This window comes from Typopeltis vanoorti, chromosome 18 (genome assembly GCF_054136105.1).
Source record: "Typopeltis vanoorti isolate ZY-2024b chromosome 18, IOZ_Tvanoo_1.0, whole genome shotgun sequence".
Classification (NCBI taxonomy): Eukaryota; Metazoa; Arthropoda; class Arachnida; order Uropygi; family Thelyphonidae; genus Typopeltis; species Typopeltis vanoorti.
In genome coordinates this window covers 68034755-68056873 of record NC_143566.1, presented here as the reverse complement: position 1 = coordinate 68056873, position 22119 = coordinate 68034755, and the positions used below count along the sequence as shown (strand labels likewise).

General features: G+C 34.4%; 1 protein-coding gene across 2 annotated transcripts in view; it reads left to right on the top strand.

Moving 5' to 3' along the window:
- LOC150096743 (coiled-coil domain-containing protein 152-like) overlaps window positions 1–21788 on the top strand; it is a 153775-nt gene extending 131987 nt beyond the window's left edge. For both annotated transcript variants that reach the window (XM_090408440.1, XM_090408439.1), the window contains one exon: window positions 20052–21788. In XM_090408440.1, the coding sequence (XP_090264566.1) occupies window positions 20052–20447 (396 nt within the window). In that variant the 3' untranslated portion in view covers window positions 20448–21788. The remainder of the gene's footprint in view (window positions 1–20051) is intronic.
- The last annotated feature ends 331 nt before the right edge of the window (window positions 21789–22119 follow it).

The window sequence follows — 22119 nt, the reverse complement described above, 5'->3', positions numbered from 1 at the left end:
CTGTCTCCTGAGGTCCTCATAATCACCAGCCTTGTAGTTACATATATACCCTTTCCTCACAGATGTCCTCATACTGCTGGAGGGTGATTTAACACCTTATTTATAATTACATCTTCTGATGAGGTGATCAAATCCAATACTCTTAATCCACGTGTGCCCTCTGTTACATACTGTCTGGGATAGCTGTCCCTCAAAAACTCAATAAACTCATTTTCTTTACTTCCAGTTGCTATCTCATCATCCCAGTCTATATGGGATGATGAGATAATAATTAAAATTGTCCATAATGATCACCCCTTTTTTAATTGCTTGGCTAATTTCAATTATACATTTCATAGTCACTACCATCCACAGTACCAGGTCTATAACAATATCCAAGTAAGTATTTGATTATATTCACCTCTATCTAACACCATACTGCTTCAATACCACTGGCACTATTTCCTTCTTGTATGGACATAACTCTTTCTCTATCATCAGTAGCACTCCCCTCCCTCCTTTTCTATCTTTACAAAACACTTTATATCCTTCCATCTCTATTCCTCTCAGGATGCCATCCTCATCCAACCATATCTCATTTATTCCAACAATTCTTGGCTGAACAGACTCAATTAATGCAACCATTTTATTTGCCTTGTTTCTTACACTACTAGCATTTGTAGTGTCTATATCAAGTTCCACTGATACTACTTATTAGATGTGACTTTTCTCCTTATTATCTTAGAACTTTCTTCAAATCCAACTGTTTTCCCTTGATCCCAGGTCATCCTCTTCCCTTTTTGTCCACACACACACACACACACACACACACCCTCTTGGAGCATCAACCTTTCCCACACTGTGTTCCCTTTCCACCCTGAGCCTCCCTGTTTGTCTTGCACACTTGTTCTCTTATTCTCTATACTCATTCTACTCACTTCTTTAATTATAACCACTTCATTCATATTCTCCCACTCTTTCACATCACTTCTTACTTGATTAGATTCGTTCTCTGCACTTATTTCTCTACTTTCCAACAGCAGCAGTTTCTCCAAGTGACTCACACCAAAACTATTCAATTGCAGTCCATCACTCTTATACAGTTCAATTTGTCCTTCAAACTCATTGCACACATCAACAAACCACACTCCTTTCTCCTCTGTTAATATATCATTCACAATCTTTGCTCTCTGCCTCATTTCGTCACTGTCATATCTGGGCAACACACTGACTGCCTTTCCTATCACACTATTATCTTTTATCCATCTCAACAACCTCTTGTTATCCAATCTGTTTTGTTCTTTGTTCCCAGTCAAGTCATTTGTCCCTGTTACTGTTACCAACTCTTTTACTCGCTTACTTCTCAAATCCAATCACTCTATTCATTCTACATCCAAGAAAACAAACCTTGTGCATCCTCTCATCCACCACACCTCTAATAATTGAATTCCCATACAATCCCACTCGCGGATCTTTTGTTACATCTTTCATAACAATATTATATGTTTTCATAATTTTCACTCTTCCATACATATCTCGAACTCTCTTAACTTCACTCTGCATCCATTTCATCTCTTGCCTCATCTTAACCAATTCAACTTTCAAATCTTGCATCACATTTTCACTGTCATGCACTCTCTCTCAGTTTTGTTGCCAGCCATACACGCTTGTTTGCAGTCGATGCTGCTCGCCACTTTACCTTTAATTGCACTCTGTTTTTCAACTTCTGCTACATTTGTATCACTTTTATCTTTCTTACCATCGATTGTTCAGTTTATCAGATCGCTTGTTCGCTTTTACAGAATTTTTTTTTACCATTTTTTTTTTTTTTTTTTTGCTCCTCTTTTACATCATCCCTTTTTTCTATCAGAAGAGTACTCATTCTCCTCGTGGCATTCTTGCTCTAGCACTTTCAGTTACCAATACATTACCACTCATTAAGTCCTCCTTCAGTTCACACACTTTGCACATGCCCTCTTTCCATTCGTCTTACACATCCATAATTTATGTACATAATCAAACAAATACATATAGCACATCTCACATTTCACAAAACGACTGAAATCAAAATTAAATTCCTTCAAAGACAAAACTGTTGCCAGCTTTCCTTTGCTGGTTATTATAATAACCTCTAAGTTTAATGATTCTGTAAACAAACTTAAACAAACCCACACACTAAAAACACTGAAGCACACAACTTTTACAGCAACTCTTACTTATAAACACACACTTATTTACAGTTAATTATTTCAAAAAACGTATCTGAAATGGGGACCTTCTTTTCACACACTGCTACTCCTCGTCGTGCCACTAGCGACACTCCAACCACTTCACACCACAACATTATTCCAACCACTACTTTCTAGAGTTCCAGTATTCAGTTATTTAGGGAATAATAGATTACCACTATTCCCTAAATAACTGAATACCGGGGCTAATCTATGAGGGTGATCTGAAAAGTTCTCGGCCTAACAATGAAAAAACGAATTTATAAATTCAAAATTATTTTTATTTTTCAACATAATCTCCCTTAAGAATAATACATTTATTCTAGCAATGCTCCAGCGCCATTATCCCATACCTGTAGTGGTTCTCAGTAAGATTTGCAAAATACCCCTCTACAGCTGCAATCACCTCTTGATTTGAAGAAAAATGCTGACCAATAAGGAAGAGTTTTAGTTTTGGGAAGAGATAGAAGTCAGAGGGAGCCAATGGTCTGAAAAGTTCTCGGCCTAACAATGAAAAAATGAATTTATAAATTCAAAATTATTTTTATTTTCCAACATAATCTCCCTTAAGAATAATACATTTATTCTAGCAATGCTCCAGTGCCATTATCCCATACCTGTAGTGGTTCTCAGTAAGATTTGCAAAATACCCCTCTACAGCTGCAATCACATCTTGATTCGAAGAAAAACGCTGACCAGCGAGGAAGAGTTTTAGTTTTGGGAAGAGATAGGTCAGAGGCAGCCGAATCTGAGGAATAGGGTGGATGTTCCAACAGTTCATAGTGCAGATCCCTTAATTTTCCCATTGCCAAAACACCTTTGTGGGCAGGTGCACTGTCCTGATGAAAGATGATTTTTTTTCTACAAACTTGGTCTTTTCACCCAAATTTTTTCGTCTAGTCTGCTTAAAAGATCGGAATAATGTTCCACGGTTATTGTTTTTATTATTTTCAAGATAATTAATAAACAAAATGCCTTTAGAATCCCAAAACATCGATGCCATGACTTTGTCTTCTTTGGTGCTGAACAACTGGCTTCTGTCCACTATTTTGACTTCTGTTTTGGATTCTGGTGTGTAATGGTGAATCCAAGTCTCATCCATAGTAATAAATTGATGCACAAAATCAGTTTTATTCTTGTTAAAATGCTCCAATCACTGTTCAGAGATTTTCATGCGAGTGCAATTTTGATCTGCTGTGAGCAAGCGCGGCATCCATCTTGCACAAACGTTTTTCATTTGCACTTCTTCATGCAAAATATATCCTACACATTCTTTTGAAATGCCTGTAGTCTCAGCAATTTCATGCACTTTGACTCGCCAGTCATCCAATACCATATTGTGCACTCGATGAATTAGTTCTGGTGTTGTTACACTTTTTGGACATCCTTCATGTGGATCATCTTCAAGTCTGGTACGGCCAATTTTAAACTAAGCAGCCCATTTCTTAGTTGTCGAAAATTTTTGTTTAATGGCTCTGAAAGGGAACATTTTGTTTTCATACTGTTCAAAATTTATATATCTTGAACAGTATGGAACACCCTAAAACAAGGATGAATGCACAAAGCAATTTTACATTTAGGACCAGATTATGATTATTAAGAGAGACCTCCAGGGAGTCTCTCTTAATAATTCATCGAGGCACATGCACCAGCTATCATACTTATTCTTGAATTCATTCACACTGCTTGCACATACTGCATCCAATGGCAATTCATTCCAATCACACACCACCCTATGAGAGAGAAATATAGCCCTCACCTTCTTAATTATTGTCTCCTTTCTGATTTTTTTTTTAAAGCAGACATAATGTTTGCAAGTAGTATTTTTTGGGTGATAAACTTTCCAAGTTAGAGTTAGCAGCGCTCGACAACAGAAGTCTGGAAGAAAACAAGCAATCTGGAAGGATTGCTTGTTTTCCTGCTTGAGGACCATAAACTTGTAGCAATGTTTTTTACAATTTCTGCTCTGTAATCAAGATAATATGTTATGGTGGACATATTTTTTTTGTATAGGAGGAAACTGTTCCACATCACAAAATCCAATATATGTCCAAACACTTTTTTGTAATATTTTTTATGTTATTTCCACTTTACAGAATAAAATGATAGTTACTGATCTGTTACGCATCTGTAGACTGCTCTCATAGTGTCATTCTATGCATGCAGCAAGTTTGTCTTTCTTGAAAGCGTGCTTTTCCACGGATTCAATTGATGGATTGTGCAGGGAAGACAGCAGAAAAACATCTTTTTTTTTTCTTTCCAACTGAGTGCAAGACTCTCTCTCACTGATTTGGACAGTTTTCCTGATGCCAGATCTGGAGGCATGTCCTGCCTTTTTGCATTTAGGTACAATAACTATCTATAAGATGCTGTAAAAGCAAATCAGTGAGTTCAGAATATATATAGTAGTTATCCATTATAATTCAGTAACCTTTCCCTAGTAAATGATCTAGTAATTCCATTATTACATGCATCAACAAAGGAAGATCTTGAATTCGTTCAGTTTGAATGGCATAAGGCTTTCATTAATCCTCGTCTCTCTCTCTCTCTCTCTCTCTCAGGAATATATAGTGATCTAAACTTCTGATGAATTTTCATCAGAAAGTCATAAATTTTGTTGAGGAGGGCAGGGATATGTTGCCTGATCAAATTCCTCATTATTCTGAAAATGCAAACACTTCACAATGAGATTGAATTGTTTTTCAAACATAACATCACGAAAAACAATTCAATCTCATTGTGAAGTATTTGTATTTGCGTGTAGATATACTTGCTAATATCCTTTTCTACCTGAGTAACAGGCTGTAAGCTGTTACAGCCTACGAAGATTACTGAGTAAAAGAGGAAAGAACACATCCAGTAGACACACTGCAAAGTCCCAAGCAATAATACACACAGCTATTTGCTGTTTCTTTCAGATTGAGTCACATATATTTGAAACATTTTATTCTGATATTGCTTTTGTAGAGCGACTGTTTTTTAAACGTTAATTTATCGAATATCACATAGTTTAATGATTTATAATAATAGGGAAATAATATAAATGAGAAAATATACAAAATTTGCTAATTTAAAATAATCACAATTTAACTTTGGTATTGGAATATTAAAAGTTATCTGATACAATTACTTTGGAAAAATAACGAATTCAAACAAAAAGAAAGTGCACTTATGTTACCTAGCAGTATTTGTGTGTGTGTGATAGTTTGAGGAGGTTAGACATCAAAGGCAAAATACAATTTTGATTCTATTATTAAAATTTTGGAAATGAAATTTCGCTTTTGATTCATGCACCTATATATGTCTTGAATGATTCACTATAAGGAAAGTATTGCTACTTCAGAACTGCTGCATAATATCTAAATTAGCAGAAAATATGTACATAACAGTTTACTTCATAACAGCCGTTTATTTCAATTTGTAATGCGCGATTCAGGGAAAACAAGAAAGTTGAAGTCCAAAGTACTATAGATTATGTTATAAAGATTATACATTACATTATATGATTCAAAATTTATGTTTGGTTTTCTAAAAGTAAAATCATCATAGTGCTAACCTTCACACAATCTGACAATCTTTGAACTAAGATTATGAATAAAAAAAATAAAGAAACTTAATTTGGAACAGATGTGGGCATTTTTTTTTAAATTTGGATTTTCATTTATTTATAAAATAATTGTTTGACAAAAATAATTATCTTAATCAAGTTCTGGGAGAATAAAATGTATTGGCAAACTAAGATAATTAGCAAAAAAATTGCTAGTGGCATTGGTCTTCCAAGGCGATATATATTAAGCGAAGAGAGTATGAAAGGATCTCTTATTTTGCACTGGCATTAAAAACTATATGATAAAACAAGTATAAAAAAAATATAAGTTGTAGGTATTTAGTCTAATATAATTAAGATTCCAGTTACCAAGCAAATGGCACGCAACTGTGTTTCTTGCTATAAGTAACTGAACATAGCTATGTACGCAAGGTAATCTCCTCAGCATGAAGGATTATCACACCTTCTAATGAATGTGCTGGCCAAATTGCATTTCTTATCCATGTTCTTTCAATAGGAGGTATGAATTGTATCCAGGTAGGGAAGTTAATCATTTACAGAGAATGACTTTGAGTGGTGGCTCTTAAAGGTATACTCTGTTTAGCATATTTGAATATTCATTTTTTTTTTTTTTTTTTTTTTGAATGTGAATAACCACTCATCAAAGTTGAAAACCTATTATACATTAATACCATAGGTTTTGAAATTCAGGAAATCTCTAAATTCAAAACGTGAAACCTTTTGAAGCTTCCAATATCGGACTAGTGATCTCATACCAGACAGTGAGACTACCACTATTAGTGATGCTCCTATTCTGAGGCTATTAAAATAATCATTTTAGATGTAGAAAGCATAGTCCATTAGTGCGGCACATGTGTTTGTGGGAGTCAAAAAGAGTGAATGACCAGAGAAAGAATGTTGACCAAGCGTTGCAATTTTTCTTAGCTTAGTACAAAAGTGGAGGAATATTGGATATCACTTCAGCAGAACAACATCCATTGGATTACCTATAGAATTAGGTGCAATAATGATCTGGGAGATAGAAGTTGGTTTGTTGGCGATTGGCAGTGTTACACTGACAGGACTCTAGGTAATTTTTCGTTGTTGGCCTTTGTTACCACCACCTTTACTTTGCACGGTAGTCATAGCAAGCGCTTTCACGTGGCTGTTTTTTAATTGTAAAAAATAACTGATTTGATGGACTATGGGTACTTACGAGTTGTGCAGAAGTAATCAATTCCTTGGTAACCTCTGTTAATTTTTCCGTTTACTGCTTATTTTGCACAAAAAACACTTGCAATTACAATAAAATGTGGGAGCACAAGTTTAACGTAACTTATTCACAGGCGCTGCCTATAAATCATATATGATTTATCTCATATAATCATATATGAAAAATGCTGACATCATCGGAGATCGAGAATAGCATAGCGCCGCACAGGGGTTTCAGGAGAAATAGGGGCGCTATATAATGAAATATATAAGTGATTACAAGGAGAAGGGGAATGCTTTTTTCCCAGGATTCATGGTCGTGAGGAGGTCTGATCGAGGTAGTGGTTTCCAGGCCATGCAGCAGGTGGGGACGAGTGGCAGCAGGATAATTGAATCGGGCATCCATGAAGCTACGGACAGAGTTCCAGTGCGATGCAGCTAACGCTTTCATTGCAAGCGGGTGCTATGTCGTGGATGTTCCCTTAAAATTCTCAGATGACAAAGTTAGCCATAGAGCGGATAGAGAATGGCCCACATAGCAGGAATCTCACGCCGCATGTGATCCAGACAAGGAATCAAAGCTCGGGAACTACTAAAGCAGTATTAACCAGTAGACTCATTCCATGACAGTGAAGGTAATGTAAACTTTTGTTACTAAAATTTTGGAGCCTATTGGTATGAAGAACTTTAGATACGAGAAGTGTATAATATTAGGACAATTGTAACCTGTGAACTCTTTAAGTGACTAATACAGTAGTCTATAGCCAAATGTCCAGATTACTTAAATGGTTTTAAATAGCATTGTAAAGAGAGAAACCAAGAACCATATATTGAGGTTAATTTAACTTAGTGTCCCCAAGGTTATAAAGGGTGATTTCAGAGGAATGAATTGTATTAATGAGATCTGTATTTAGCACTTTACCAAATATTAACTTCTGCCTGCATCAGGCAGTGCGTGTGTGAATCGAATTTCCTATCTTAACCTTATGTATGATTTTAACCTTTAGTAAGTGTGATTTTATATAATTGTGTATTGTACTTAACGTTGTGAATAAACATGTATTGTTTACCTCAAACTGAGTTTTGCCTGACTAAGAGTGTCACCCCACCACTCTAATATTTACGAACTTGTCGCGTGAGGATAAAGTTTAGTGGGAGGATTTTGGCCACGACTGTCTGAAAGAGTAAGGGAATAAATATGTATTGGATTATTGGATTAATTCCTGAATATGTCTATGCCAGTCTATGCCCTAATTATTATAGGGCATAGACTGGCGCAGTCAATAAAAACTATAAATCCATTTATGTCTAAAAAGGAGATATGATCAAAAATCCAGGCTAATACGTAGAGCGATTGCATAGTGTGTTTGATAGACACAGTAATATGGTGGTAATTTGCAATAAACGACACAACACAACATCACCTACAGAAAAAGCTAACCTGGCTTCACACTTTGCCTCTAATGCACATAATTGACAATGGCAAATGCCCTCCTATCCAACCCACCATACAATGCCCCCTGTATCCTTTTGCCAAAAAAGTGATCATAAACCTGTTGTTTAAATTAGACACAAAAAGTCTCCTTGCTCTGATGGCATTTTTCCTATTGTCCTGAAGGTCTGTGCACCAGAACTGACTCCTATCCTATGCTGTCTGTGCATACTCTCTTACTCCACTGGTATGTATCCCAAAGCCTGGAAACTGGACTATATTTAACTCATTCCTAAAAAGGGTGACAAATCACTGCCATCTAACTACCACCCTATTTCGCTCACTTCAGTCCTGTCCAAAGTGATGGAGAAAACCATCAACTCTCAGCTCCTATTCTACCTTGAAGGTACCCAGCTATTAAGTGACCACCAGTACGAATTCCGTCGATGCTGATCAACAGGAGATCGGCTCCTGTTGATCATAACACTCAAATTCCCAGACAAGATGAGATTTCTTTTCTCAGAATTAACCTGACATCAAGCCTCTCCTGGCATAAACACATCACAAACATTGCATCCTCAGCTTCCAAAAAACTAGGTTTCTCTTTTGCTCAAGACGTTACCTCACTTCTAAACAGCTGTTAACCTTATACAAATTGTGAATCCACCCAGCTGTCGAATACTGCTCTCATATTTGGAGTGGGGCTCCTAAAAGCACCCTCAAAATGCTTGACTCAATACAGAGGAGAGCAATTAGACTTTATAAATGGCCCATCTCGTTCTCTCACATAGACGTTTGGTCTCTGCACTTTGTATATTCTATAAATATTTCCATGGGAAATGTTCCTGTGAAACAGCATCAATAATTCCCCCCACTCTATACTAACCCCATTGGAACACGTACAGCTGCTGCCCAACATCCTTTCACAGTACACCTTGAAACCCACAGAACCAATTTTTTTTCCTCCTCCTTCATCCCCCCCTGCTACAGTTGTACTGTGGTACAGTCTTCCCCCTGACATATTTCCCAAGGAATACAACATACAGGCTTTCACGAAGGTGGTCTGAAAAGTTCTCGGCCTCAACCATAGATGGCAGCACTATTGGCAAGATTTTTTTTTCTAAGTTGGTACATCTGTCATAAGCATTTATGTGAAATTGCAAGTCATTCCATCAAGTAGTTTGTTTTATACAGCTGTCTGAAGCAAAAGTGTTGTCCGTATCCTTTGAAATGGATAAAATTGAGTATCGTGCAGTTATAAAATTCTTTGTAAAAAGTTTAACGCCAAAGAATTTCATTCGGAGTTCATAAAAGTTTCTGCCCTTTTCACTAATGTCCCCATCAATGACACAATTCTCCTACTACAGAACAAATTTCCGCCCGACATTACGGCCCTCTTTGCCCACGTACTAAAGTCCAGTTACTTCGTGTGGCAAAACAAATTCTACCTACAAAAGGAAGGTACAGCCATGGGCTCACCATTATCCCCCCCAATCGCGAACTTCTACATGGAAACCTTTGAGCAAAGGGCTCTTGATTCCTCCACGCTTCGACCGACAATCTGGCTCAGATACGTTGACGACGTGTTCGCGATCTGGCCACACGGTCGACAAATGCTAAACACATTCCTCAGCCACCTAAACAAGCAACACGAACGCATACAATTTACCATTGAAATCGAAAACCAAAATTCGCTCCCGTTCCTAGACACACTAGTCACACGTCTTCCTTCAGGCAGTCTATCCTTCACGGTCTACCGAAAACCGACACACATGGGCCAATACATACATGCGAATTCATATCACCACCCAGCACAAAAATATGGAGTCATAAACACCCTTAAAAACAGATCCACAACTATTTGCTCTAACCAGCAAGCCCTGAAACAAGAACTAAAAATCATTAGTGACACATTCATAAACAATGGCTATAACAAAAATACTGTCAATAAAATACTCTATAAAACCACAACAAAAACGAATCTAGATTACAGTAAAACCATAGCCATCCCATACATTAAAGGGTTATCAGAAAAAATCAACAGAATCCTACAACATTATAACCTCAACGCCACCTTTAAACCACCCACTAAACTTAAAACCATATTCAGCTCCTCTAAGGATCCTCTCCTCCCATTAGCACATCCTGGAGTCTATTGCATCCACTGCACCTGTAACTTACTGTACACTGGTGAAACAGGACGGACAATCCCTATACGCAAGAAAGAACACATTAGACACATTAAATATAACCATTATGGTGAAGCAGGCCTCTCAGACCATGCACTTAACACCTTACACCAAATCAACTGGAAAAGCACCTGCTCCTTACACCGCACAAAAACATGGTACGAAAGAAAATTTAAAGAATCCTGCGAAATCCTGATAAACAACCCAAATATCAACAATAAAGATGGTATGAAAATTCCAAGGATCTGGATGGCACACATTCAGCCAACCTAATATGAAAGATTCAACATAAGTCAGGACTCTAGCCAATCCGCTAGTATTAGAAACCATGCCACTCCAACTGGCTGGAATGATGTTAATATATGTATATAGTAGACAACACAAATAATAGGACTCTAGCGTTGATGTATAATTTTTTTTTTTTTTTTTTTTTTTTTTTTTTTTTTCCACCAGAGGTCAGGCCAACAATTGTGGTAGCGGTTAGTCAGTGTCTTTAACGAACCAGTATGATTGTAGTATAGCTTGTTTCTTGTGTATATTTGTACGCTCCAGAAGATGACCTTGACATAAAGGTCTAATTGTAAAATTTTAGTAATAGTAAACTAAAGTTTTTATTCAAACACGGTAGTTGTCTCCATAATTTCCAAAAATGCATTCGGATCACCGTGCAAGCCTAAAAGAAAGGAGTTCATAAAAGTTTATGGGCACTCTTCTCCTTCATTTTCGACAATTAAGAAATGGGCTACCGAGTTTACACGTGGCCATACCAGCCTTGAAGATGTCCAAAAAGTGTAAAAACAGAAATCATTGATCAAATGCATGATATGGTATTGGATGACCAGCAAGTCGAAGTGCGTGAAATTGCTGAGACTATAGGCATTTCAAAAGAACATGTAAGATATATTTTGCATGAAGAATTGCACATCTAAAAGCTTTGTGCAAGATGGGTGCCACGCTTGCTCACAGCAGATCAAAAATGCACTCGCATGAAAATCTCTGAACAGTGCTTGGAGCATTTTAACAAGAATAAAACTAATTTTATGCATTAATTTATTACTATGGATGAGACTTGGATTCACCATTACACACCAGAATCCAAATAGCAATCAAAACAATGGACAGAAGCTGATGTTCATCGTCAAAGAAGACAAAGTTGGTTCCATCAGCAGGAAAGGTCATGGCATTGGTATTTTGGTATTTTGAAAATGCTAAAGGCATTTAGTTTAGTAATTATCTTGAAAAGGGTAAAACAGTAACCGGAGAATATTATTCCGATCTTTTAACCAGACTAGATGAAATAATTTGTGAGAAAAGACCCGGTTTGCAGAAGAAAAAAATCATTTTTCATCAGGACAGTGCACCTACCCACAGTACAGGAGTGTATTTTTGTAACATTAAAGTTGACTAGGCCATCCTTGCCCTATCTGTAGAATAATAGCATGGAGATCAGAGTATGAAGTATTTTGTGTGAATGATCTTGAAAATTGAAATCTTGAACAGTGCAAGAGGTTGTTTGAGGAGGAGTGAAGTATACTATCATTATCAGTAGAACTATGTAAAGAATTCGAGAGCAGATAAGAGGTCATTTTTATTTAAGAGTAAAATGATAGGTTTTTGAAAAAACACATTCCTGTGGTATTTCCACATTAGAGGGAATAAAGAAGAGAGGACGTCTATGACCCAATTTGCAATTTTTAATAGATTTTTAAAGCTACATAGATTTGATAAGACAGTTAATAAACATTGCATAAATGCTTTGACTATTAAAATACAGTACTATTTGAGTAAAACTTTAGTTTAATATAAACCAAAATGTACACTCAACATTTCAACCTTCATATTAAGGTCATCTTGTGGAGTATATGAGTATATGTATATATACAAAGAAACAAGCTGTACTACAATCTACATGGCATGCTAAAGTTACTGATCAACCGTTAAAACTATTTGCCTGACTTCTGGTGTTAAAAAAAAAAAAACACCTCACTACATCAAAGCTAGAGTCTGTTATTATTATTATCTATTAGGTTACAAAGTTAATTAAGCTGGAAAGTAACATGTTCATACAGAAAATAATAGATAAATAAATAAATAAACAGAAAATAAAATTACTTATATAAGTATACATATGAATTGCAATGGATAGTGGCCAATAAAAAATGAAAATTGTTTAGAGTTCCAAAGTCAGGGTTTGCTGGAAAGAAAGTGAGCTGAAAGCGTGCCTCCAAATTCTTGGGATTTTTAAGCCCCCCATTATTATTAAGATTAGGGTGGTTAATAATGGAGGCTTAAAAATCCCATTATTAGGCTTCTTTAAATTTCCGTTCATACCAAGTTTTTGTATGATACAAAGAAGAAGTACTTTTCTAATCAATTCGACGTAGGGTGTTAAGAGCATGATCTGCTTCACTAAAATTATTATATCTAATGTGTCGTTTGTGTTCATTTTTATGAATAGGGATTGTACATCCAGTTTCCCCAATATAAGATAAGTTATAGGTGCAATAGACGCAATAAATTCCTGGGTATGCCAATGGGGGGGGGAGAGGATCCTTAGAGGTGTTGACAGAACCAATAGGCTCTTTGCTGCCCGCATGCAATTTCTGTATTCCATGCGGGTGGCAAAGGTCATTGTTGTTACAGGTTGTTGTTAAAAACCCGAATATTCAAAAAAATTCTCAAAAGTTAAAGCAAACTTTGATAAAGCCACTTCACTTTAATCGTTGAATATAATGATACAGGAATTATAGCCTTCTCACCAACCCGAATTGCTAACAAAATTGAAATGAATTTTAATTAAAGATAAAATTTATTTGAACCAAAGTTTAAAAAATTCTTGCATTTTACTAAATTCTTTATAACTTGTAAAAATTTTTTAATAATTTTTATAAGTGGAACTATCTTATAGGAAAATAAGAGAAAATAAGAAAAGAATTGAGAAATAATTAGAGCATTTAATATAAGTATTCAAAAAATAACATCTTTACAGAATAACAGAAAATAAATTAAATTATAAAAATATACTTGAATTTTTTTAATTAAAATTTTAGGGTTCATCATCATCAAATTCCTGCCATGTACCCTCAAGGGGTGTACAGGATATGATAGTACTACATGAAAAATTTACATCATTACTAACTTCCTATCTACAATTTTACTCCAAATCAGTCTATTGCTTGTCAAGACTCTAACATTATCAGATCTTATATTTCTATCTTCAAAGGCACTTTGTACCGTATCAATCCACCTATATCTTGGTCTTCCTCTGGGTCGTTTTCCTGCCAACCTGGCAGAGAACACTTGTTTTGCTAATCTTTCCTCTCCCATTCTATTTAAGTGACCATACCACCTGAGATTAGCTCTGCTAACGCATTCCTGGATGCCGACAATGTCAAGTTCTTTCCTAATATCCTCATTTTTAATATGATATTGCCATTGATGCCATCTGTTCACGCCCCTAATCTTTCTCAGGACTCTCATATCTGCGGTCTCTAGTCTTTGGTCAAGTGTTTTACTTCTGACCCAGCTCTCAGATCCATAAGTTAAAACTGGTTTGAACACTGTCTTGTATACAGCTAATTTAGTGTTCCGACTAATTTCTCTCTTATTCCATATGAATTTATTCAACTGACTTCCCACCATACCAGCTTTGCTGATTCTGTTGTCTATCTCTATATTTAATTTACCATCTTCAGTAAAAATCGTACCTAAGTAGCTGAAATGTTTTACTTGTTCCACAGGTTCTCCATTCACAACACAGTTGACATTTTCAATGATTCTGCCTATTTTCATTGTCTTTGTCTTTTTATTGCTGACCTTCATACCATATCTATTACAACAGCTATTCAATTTATTCAGAGAATCTTGCAGACGTGTAGCGGATTTATTTAGAAGTATAACATCATCTGCATAAAGCAAAGAGCTGACATTAACATCTCCAATTTTGATATCAGATTTAATACCACTTTCCTTCATAATGTGATCCATATAGATAATGAATAACATAGGGGATAATGTACATCCTTGTCTCACACCAAATTTAACATTAAACCATCTTCCTGTACTTCCTTCAATTCTAACTGCTGACTTACAACTCAAATAAAGACTAAGTATTGCTTGATATAATGCCCCATTGACACCATATAACTGCAGCGTTTTGAATAGCTTCTCTCTTGGCACCTTGTCATATGCCTTTTCCAAATCGACAAAACTTTGTCGATTTGGAAAAATCATGGCACAAGTTCATCGTTTTCCATTTTTCTATTATAATACGTGTTGCCAAATTTATGACCATATATATCTCTGAGATATATTATATTTTTCTATTGAACAGGCCCCATTTCAATTAAAACAACTCGTAATTTTTCATCAATATTTCCCCATTCACCTGGATCTTCTAAATTTACAGAGACTAACAATGTGTTAGTTTCGTGGTCAACTACAACTAAATCTTCTCCTAACTGTTTTTCACTTAAATCATGCGTCTAAGTACTAGTGCAACTTGAACAAGATAACAAGAGTTGCACTAGTACTTTCCTGCAAACTGGATGATGTGCACGGTTCTTCAACTCTAATTTCTGATTTATCGAGTTGGTTACAATCTGCATCAGAATATTTTAACAAATTTATTAAGAGCCCAAGTTTGTTTCTTAATATCTGTTTCTTTCGCAGTATGACGCTTACGATTTTGTGCACCGGATAACTTTTTTGGAATTTTTGATTCCATTTCTATTTTATACCCACAAGAAATTATTACACAACACGACACAGAGACGAAATAATAGTCCGTAATGTGCTACTGTCAGTAGCCTACTGAAATGAGTACCATATTACACAACATGACACAGAGACGAAATAATAGTCTGCACTGCGTTACTGTCAGTAGCCTACTAAGATGCATACCATATGACTGGTTAACTAGCAACAAATGTTTTGTACGAAAATTCGTTTCTGCCATAAAAACTGTTCACCGTTTCACTTTAGATAGACTTGCAGTAGACACATTCTGCAGGCAAGCATTTAGCCTGCTCTTGCTGCAAAATTGTAAACAGCCGGCTGATCAAAGAGGCGACAATATACAATTTTTTAAAATTTTTATTCGGTGTATCCGGTCTTATTTATTTTAATATTGATCATTCTAAGAATTTTTTGTTTTTATGATAAAAATTTTATTTCTTAAAAATGAACTTGTGAACCTTGCGGGCAGCAGCGCCCGCATGCTCTGCATGCCAGCTTCTGCCAGTCCTGGGTGTTGAATATGTTTTTTAATTTTAAAGGTGGTTTGAAAGTGCCATTAAGATTATAATGAAGTAGGATTCTATTTATTTTTTCATATAATTCTTTAATGTATGGGAGTGTTATGGTTTTACTGTAATCTATATTACTTTTTGATGAAGTTTTTTGAAGAATTTTATTAATAGTATTTTTGCTATATCTGTTATTTATAAATGTATTGCTAATAATTTTTAATTCTTGTTTAAGAGCTTGTTCATTAGAACAAATTGTTATAGCTCTGTTTTTGAGGGTGTTGACGACTCCAAATTTTTGCGAAGGGTGGTGTTATTGAGTTAGCATGTATATGTTGGCTGGTGTGTGTAGGCTTACAGTAAACAGTGAAGAATAGACTGCCTGAGAGAAGACGTGTGAGTAATGTATCCAGGAATAGGAGCACGTTCTGAATTTCAATAGTAAATTGTATGCGCTTATGTTGTTTGTTCGGGTGGCTAAGGAATGTGTTTAACATTTGGCGGCCATGTGGCCAGATAACGAAAACATTGTGAACGTATCCAAACCAAACTGTAGATTTTAGAGTAAAGGAATCAAGAGCACGTTGCTCAAAAGCTTCCATATAAAAATTAGTAATGGGGGGAGGAATAGTGGTGAGCCCATGGCCATGCCTTCTTTTTGTAGGTAAAATTTATTTTGCCACACGAAGTAACTGGAATGTAATAAGTGGACAAAGAGAGCCATAATACCGGGCGGAAATTTGTTCTGTAGAAGAATTGTGTCGTTAATTGGGACATTTGTGAAAAGGGCAGAAACGTCAAAACTGACTAATAAATCATCTTTGCTGAGTGTTATGTTTTTAATTTTGTTTATGAAGTGTTGTGTGTTCTTTATATAGGAGAGGGAATGCTCTACCAACTACTTGAGTGTTGACGCTAATTTCTTGGTTAGGTGATAATTAGGGCTGTCTTTTCCCTCAACTATTGGCCTAAGCAGAATGTTATGTTTGTGTCTTGGGAACACCATGTATTCTGGGAGAACGGGCGTAATGGGATATTAGTTTTTTTAACAGTGTCTGACGTCCAAGAGCTGACAGCCTTAAGTAATTTCACAGTTTTTTTTGTTTATCCTATTGGTCGGATTATAGTTCACAAACTGATATCAGAGACTAGTTGATTCATCTGATGAATATAAGTTGATCTGTCGAGGATGACTGTGGCATTACCTTTGTCCGATTTTGTTATAATTATATCTTGATTAGCTTTTAATGACTTGATTGCTGCTAGTTCTGTTTTTGTCAAATTGCTGCATTTTTTTTTTAACATCAGAGGTCAGGCAAATAGTTTTAACGGTTGATCAGTAACTTTAGCATGCCATGTAGATTGTAGTGCAGCTTGTTTCTTTATATATATACGTATACTCCAGAAGATGACCTTAATATGAAGGTCAAAACGTTGAATGCATATTTTGGTTTATATTAAACTAAAGTTTTACTCTAACACTGTAGTTGTATCCATAATTTTCATAATGTATTCTGATTACCATGTAAGCATGAAAGAAAGGAAAGTTTTCATCTTTGTGCAAGAATGTCAGCATAAATATGTTCTGATTGTTTGCTGTAGTAAATTCAATTAAGTAATTTTAAAAGCATATGTTGAAAAACAGCTTTTCTTAAAAAAAATGCTCTTTTTTTTTTTTTTTTGCTTTTGTTATAGTAGCTAATACTATTTCAAATATTGTCCATATAAATAATATAAGTAAAAACAATTGTTTATTTATGAAAAGAATATACAGTATTTGAAACATAAACAAAGCTACAACAGGTTTGTTTACATCTCTGTTGATACTTTTCAATTATTCAGTATACAACTAATATTGGTACAATTTTTTAACAGGAAATTAATAATGCATGTTAAAAAAAGTTGAGGTACAATTTATCGATATATTAAACAGCCACAAACACCAAACAAAACAAAGCCATTTGGGAGTCGGGAGTGGGGAGATTAGGAAAGAAACTCATACAGACAGATATCCACAAGTAAGCTCATTCTATCACTCAACAAAAATTTAAGTATAATCAAAACCTTAAAAAATGGAGCTTTAAATGTATTTAACCACCTAACCGGCCATTATGGATCAAATATGCAACCTCATACGCTTCGTATTCATCATATATTTCAATGTAATATCAATGGTATTACAATTTTAATAGGCAATTTGCATCCATGATAACCGTGATGCTATAGACGTCTTGACCGGTAGCGTGGTTAAAAATAATGAAATTAAAAGAAAGGACAAACTTCAATCCTATTTAATCAGTAAGTGTCAGTCATCTGGCAAGTATCCCCCATTCCCTACTTAGAAGAGAATTACTTTACATATTGTTCAAGGAATCTTCTGAGGTCATTAGCTCAAAAGGCACACTAAATCCAAGTGTGGATTTAGTGTGCCTTCACGACATCAATGATCCTTGACGACATTTGGAAATTATTAATTAATATGTGATTACTACAAGAACTTTCCTATGCCTGCGAACACATAACATGCATAATGATACTCGTGATTAAACTATCATTCCAGTCTTTTCAATTTATAGAAATAGTGGATGTTGAAAAACATTTAGTTTTTTTTTGTTGTTTTTTTTTACTTATTTTAAACAACCTCCTGAAGATGCTATCAGCAAAAAGACAGCAGAAACATGTCAAGGAAATACATCTAGTTTAAATAATAAACATCTACAAGTTAAAACCTGGTTATTTATTATTCAAGCAAACTACTCATCATGAATTGCATACAAAAAAAAATAATGTTGCCTGTAACTAACTCTTTTAATACCTAGTAGATATTAATTTCAATGTGACTTACCTATAATTCTTTATCCTTTGGCCTTAGACTTAAATTAAGTGATTAGGCAGGCTGCTCTGAACTTAATTCTGAACATGGTGGTTTTGTATGAACATTTTGAATATGTTCATCAAAAATTAAAGGATTATTCCAGCAGCAAGGTTATTCCTGACTGTAATCGATGTGTGTTCACAAGGCCAGTTTGTCTGTTCTTAGAGAAGAAAATGGCAGAGATAAAAGGCCAAGCAGTTTGCACCATCCATCACTTTCTTTTTTTCTCTGTTTTGTCACCTGTGCAGTTAGGCTTGCCAACAGCATTTGTTCACCAGACATTGTAATTTTAATTCATACTCTCATAGAATGAACTGTGACAAGACCAACAACCACAGAATGAAGATTTTGTGGCTGATATAGCTCAGGTGTTTATTCTGTGGTGGACAAAACTGAATTCTGGTATACAAGTTTAAATTGTGAAATCCAAATGAATAGCAAAATTTCAGTTTAATAATGTAGGTGCTACCTGACCAGAACATGGCAGTATGCTAGTTTCTTATTCCTATGCTGAACAGTTTTAAGTATGTGCTTATTAGATTTAGTCATCATTTGCTGATTTGCAAATTTATTCATCTGTTTTTTTTCAGAATGATATCCTATCCGATCTTTAATCACAAGTCTATAAATTTCTTTTCCCCAAGCTGCCATATTTTAGTCAAATTGGTAGAATAGCTAACATCACACTGAAAATGCATGAGAAATACATCTGCTATCATAATTATGGCTGCTCTTGCTTTGTAAAGATTTTTGGATTTTTGCATAGAATCTAATGAAAAAAAACTCTGTTGTAAATCTGAAAGATTCTTCTTGGAAACTGCATTAGCTCTGAAAACTTCAAAATTTTAACAAATAGGTCTCTGGGAAACTGGGAGAGTAATTCTAAGTTTCTCCTCCTTCCGGCTTTCTGATTAATAACTTGATACTCCATTAACTTTTTGGTTTTCATATGCATGTATGCACAACAGTTTATAGCTTTATAATATCACAAAATGAAATGGCAAAATTTAGAGTGACACTCAGAGTGTAAAATTCTAAACTGTTAAGACTAGGTTTTTACATCTGGTCTTGTTTTCTTATTCTATTTTTAGTACCTTCATTCTACACCATGCCTTTATAATGCATTTGTCACAAAGGTGAAATACATGGAAGATAATTGGAGTACTTGAATAATTTTCCAGTATGTTTTCTTCATTGAGTGACAACATGAAATGTATATATACAATTTGGAAATATATATATATAATTTATACATTTTTTTTAACAAATATCATATGCTCTGTCTTTCTGCTTATTCAAACACACGCGCATATATCATAAATGTTGCTGCTTTTATTTTCCAGAAATTGAAACATTTGCAGGATGAACATGCAGAGGAGATTGCATCACTGAGAAAAGAAATTACGAGATTAGAGAAAGAGCTTCATTCTTCTCATATGAATAGCAGTTGTAAAAACTGTGAGGAAAAAAAGTCCTCAGATTCTGATGTTATTTTGAGCAAATATCAGATGAAGAAAAACGCCTCATGTGATAATATTAAAACTAAAAAGTCACAGATCTCAGAAAAATATAAGTTGCCCATAAATATAGGTCCTGAACTTAAAACACCCTTCATTAAGGGACTGCAGCCATTTTTAAAAAACAATATTAAAGAATCTGATTCAAAAAATGTTCGCATTTTTAAAAAACGGGCGTTGTTTCAACCTGAAAACTCATATTTGGATAGTATTCCTCCTTAGCTGTTATTTCTAGCTGCATTTTAAGGAAAAACTGTGGTGGAAAGCATTGTAGTGAACTCAGATCTTACCATATTGAACAATTTTGTGTACAAAAATATCAGTTTTTACATCTCAGGAATAGTCATTTTTAAAACAAATGAAGATAAGGTACAGATGACCTTAATTTTGAAAATATTATAAGAACTTAAGCGTTTAGAGTATTTTCATTTATTTTCTAAAAAGTTTATGCTGAAGAATCTCAGAAATATAAAGAATATGTTTGTGGAACATTATGGTGGCAGCTTAATTTTCTGCATTTGGTTTTTCTGATGCTCTAGTCATGTAACGATTTTAATTATCTTTTAAGTTTGCATAAAAATGTAATCTTCATTTAACAATGAAGTCTCTTTCTTGTTGTTTTTATTTTTTCTTTCCATATATTACAGTTGCTTAAAGATTGTTGTTGGAAATTTCTTTTATTTAATAGTTCTTATATTTGTGAATTTTTTAGTGAGCTTAATTTTTGAAGGGGGGGAGGTAGTAATTTTATATTGTGATGAGCTGTTTTAATGGTTTGAAAGGTATGATATTCATATGTCATGAATATCATTTAGTTGATTGGCTATATTATTAAAAACAGAACAAAAAAGGGAGGCTTGTGAGTAGTCTGTGTAATCTTTATAAAGAGTGAAAAGTTCATCTTTCCATTGAAAATGAGCAAACTGATGCATTTTTTTTTCCATATAATCATAAGAAATATGAAATACCTGGATTAAAAACTTAGAGCAGAAACAGATTGATTATAGTATCATAGCATAAGTACTATTTTTTAATGCTCTGCGCTTACTACCACAAAATAAATTGGTTTAAAAATAAGAAACCCATACCCAACTTTTAAGCCATTAATCAAAATATTTTTAAACAGATTTCTATATCAAGATATCTTGGTAAAAATTGCTTAATTCTAAATTCAATATATTGAATATTTGCTATTCTTTTTCAAGCATTGTTTGCACTGTAATAAAATTGTGGCAATTTGTTGCCACAATATTATTACAGGCTTTTATTTAATGCAGGCAAAGTTTTGTATATTCAGAATTATTCAAAAAATATATTTTAAGGGATATAAAAGAACTAAAATTTGCATTATATATATATATGCTCATTTATGGTCAGTTACTCATCTTTTTTTTTTTATCATTACTTTTTGTTATTACTCCTATTTCTGCATTTAGCAATGCCATAGAAATATCTGAGGTTTTTGAATAGCTATAAACATTTTTTAAAGTTATTTCTTTAAACAACAGTAATGTTCTAAAGCAATTCCAGCTATTATTCTCATAATTTTAGTTTATGGGTAAAAATCCTTGTTTTAAAGATTAATATGTTTAGTTTGCTTTCTCTTCAGCTTAAAAAATTATTTATTCTTTGTATAAATACAAAAAATAATGTGTGTGCACTTTATTTAGATTTAATAAAACCCTAAAGAGACATTTCATTTAAACAGTTCTTATACAGTCATGTGTCATAACTAGTTATAATGTAAAAAAAAGAAAAAAAAAAGATTATTATGTTTAAAAATTATAAACAGCAAGTTGACAAAGCTGAAATACTGATCTGTAGATAAACAGTTTATCAGACTGAGATTCTCCAACATGATAATGTTAAGATTTAATCCTTATATTAACAGCTG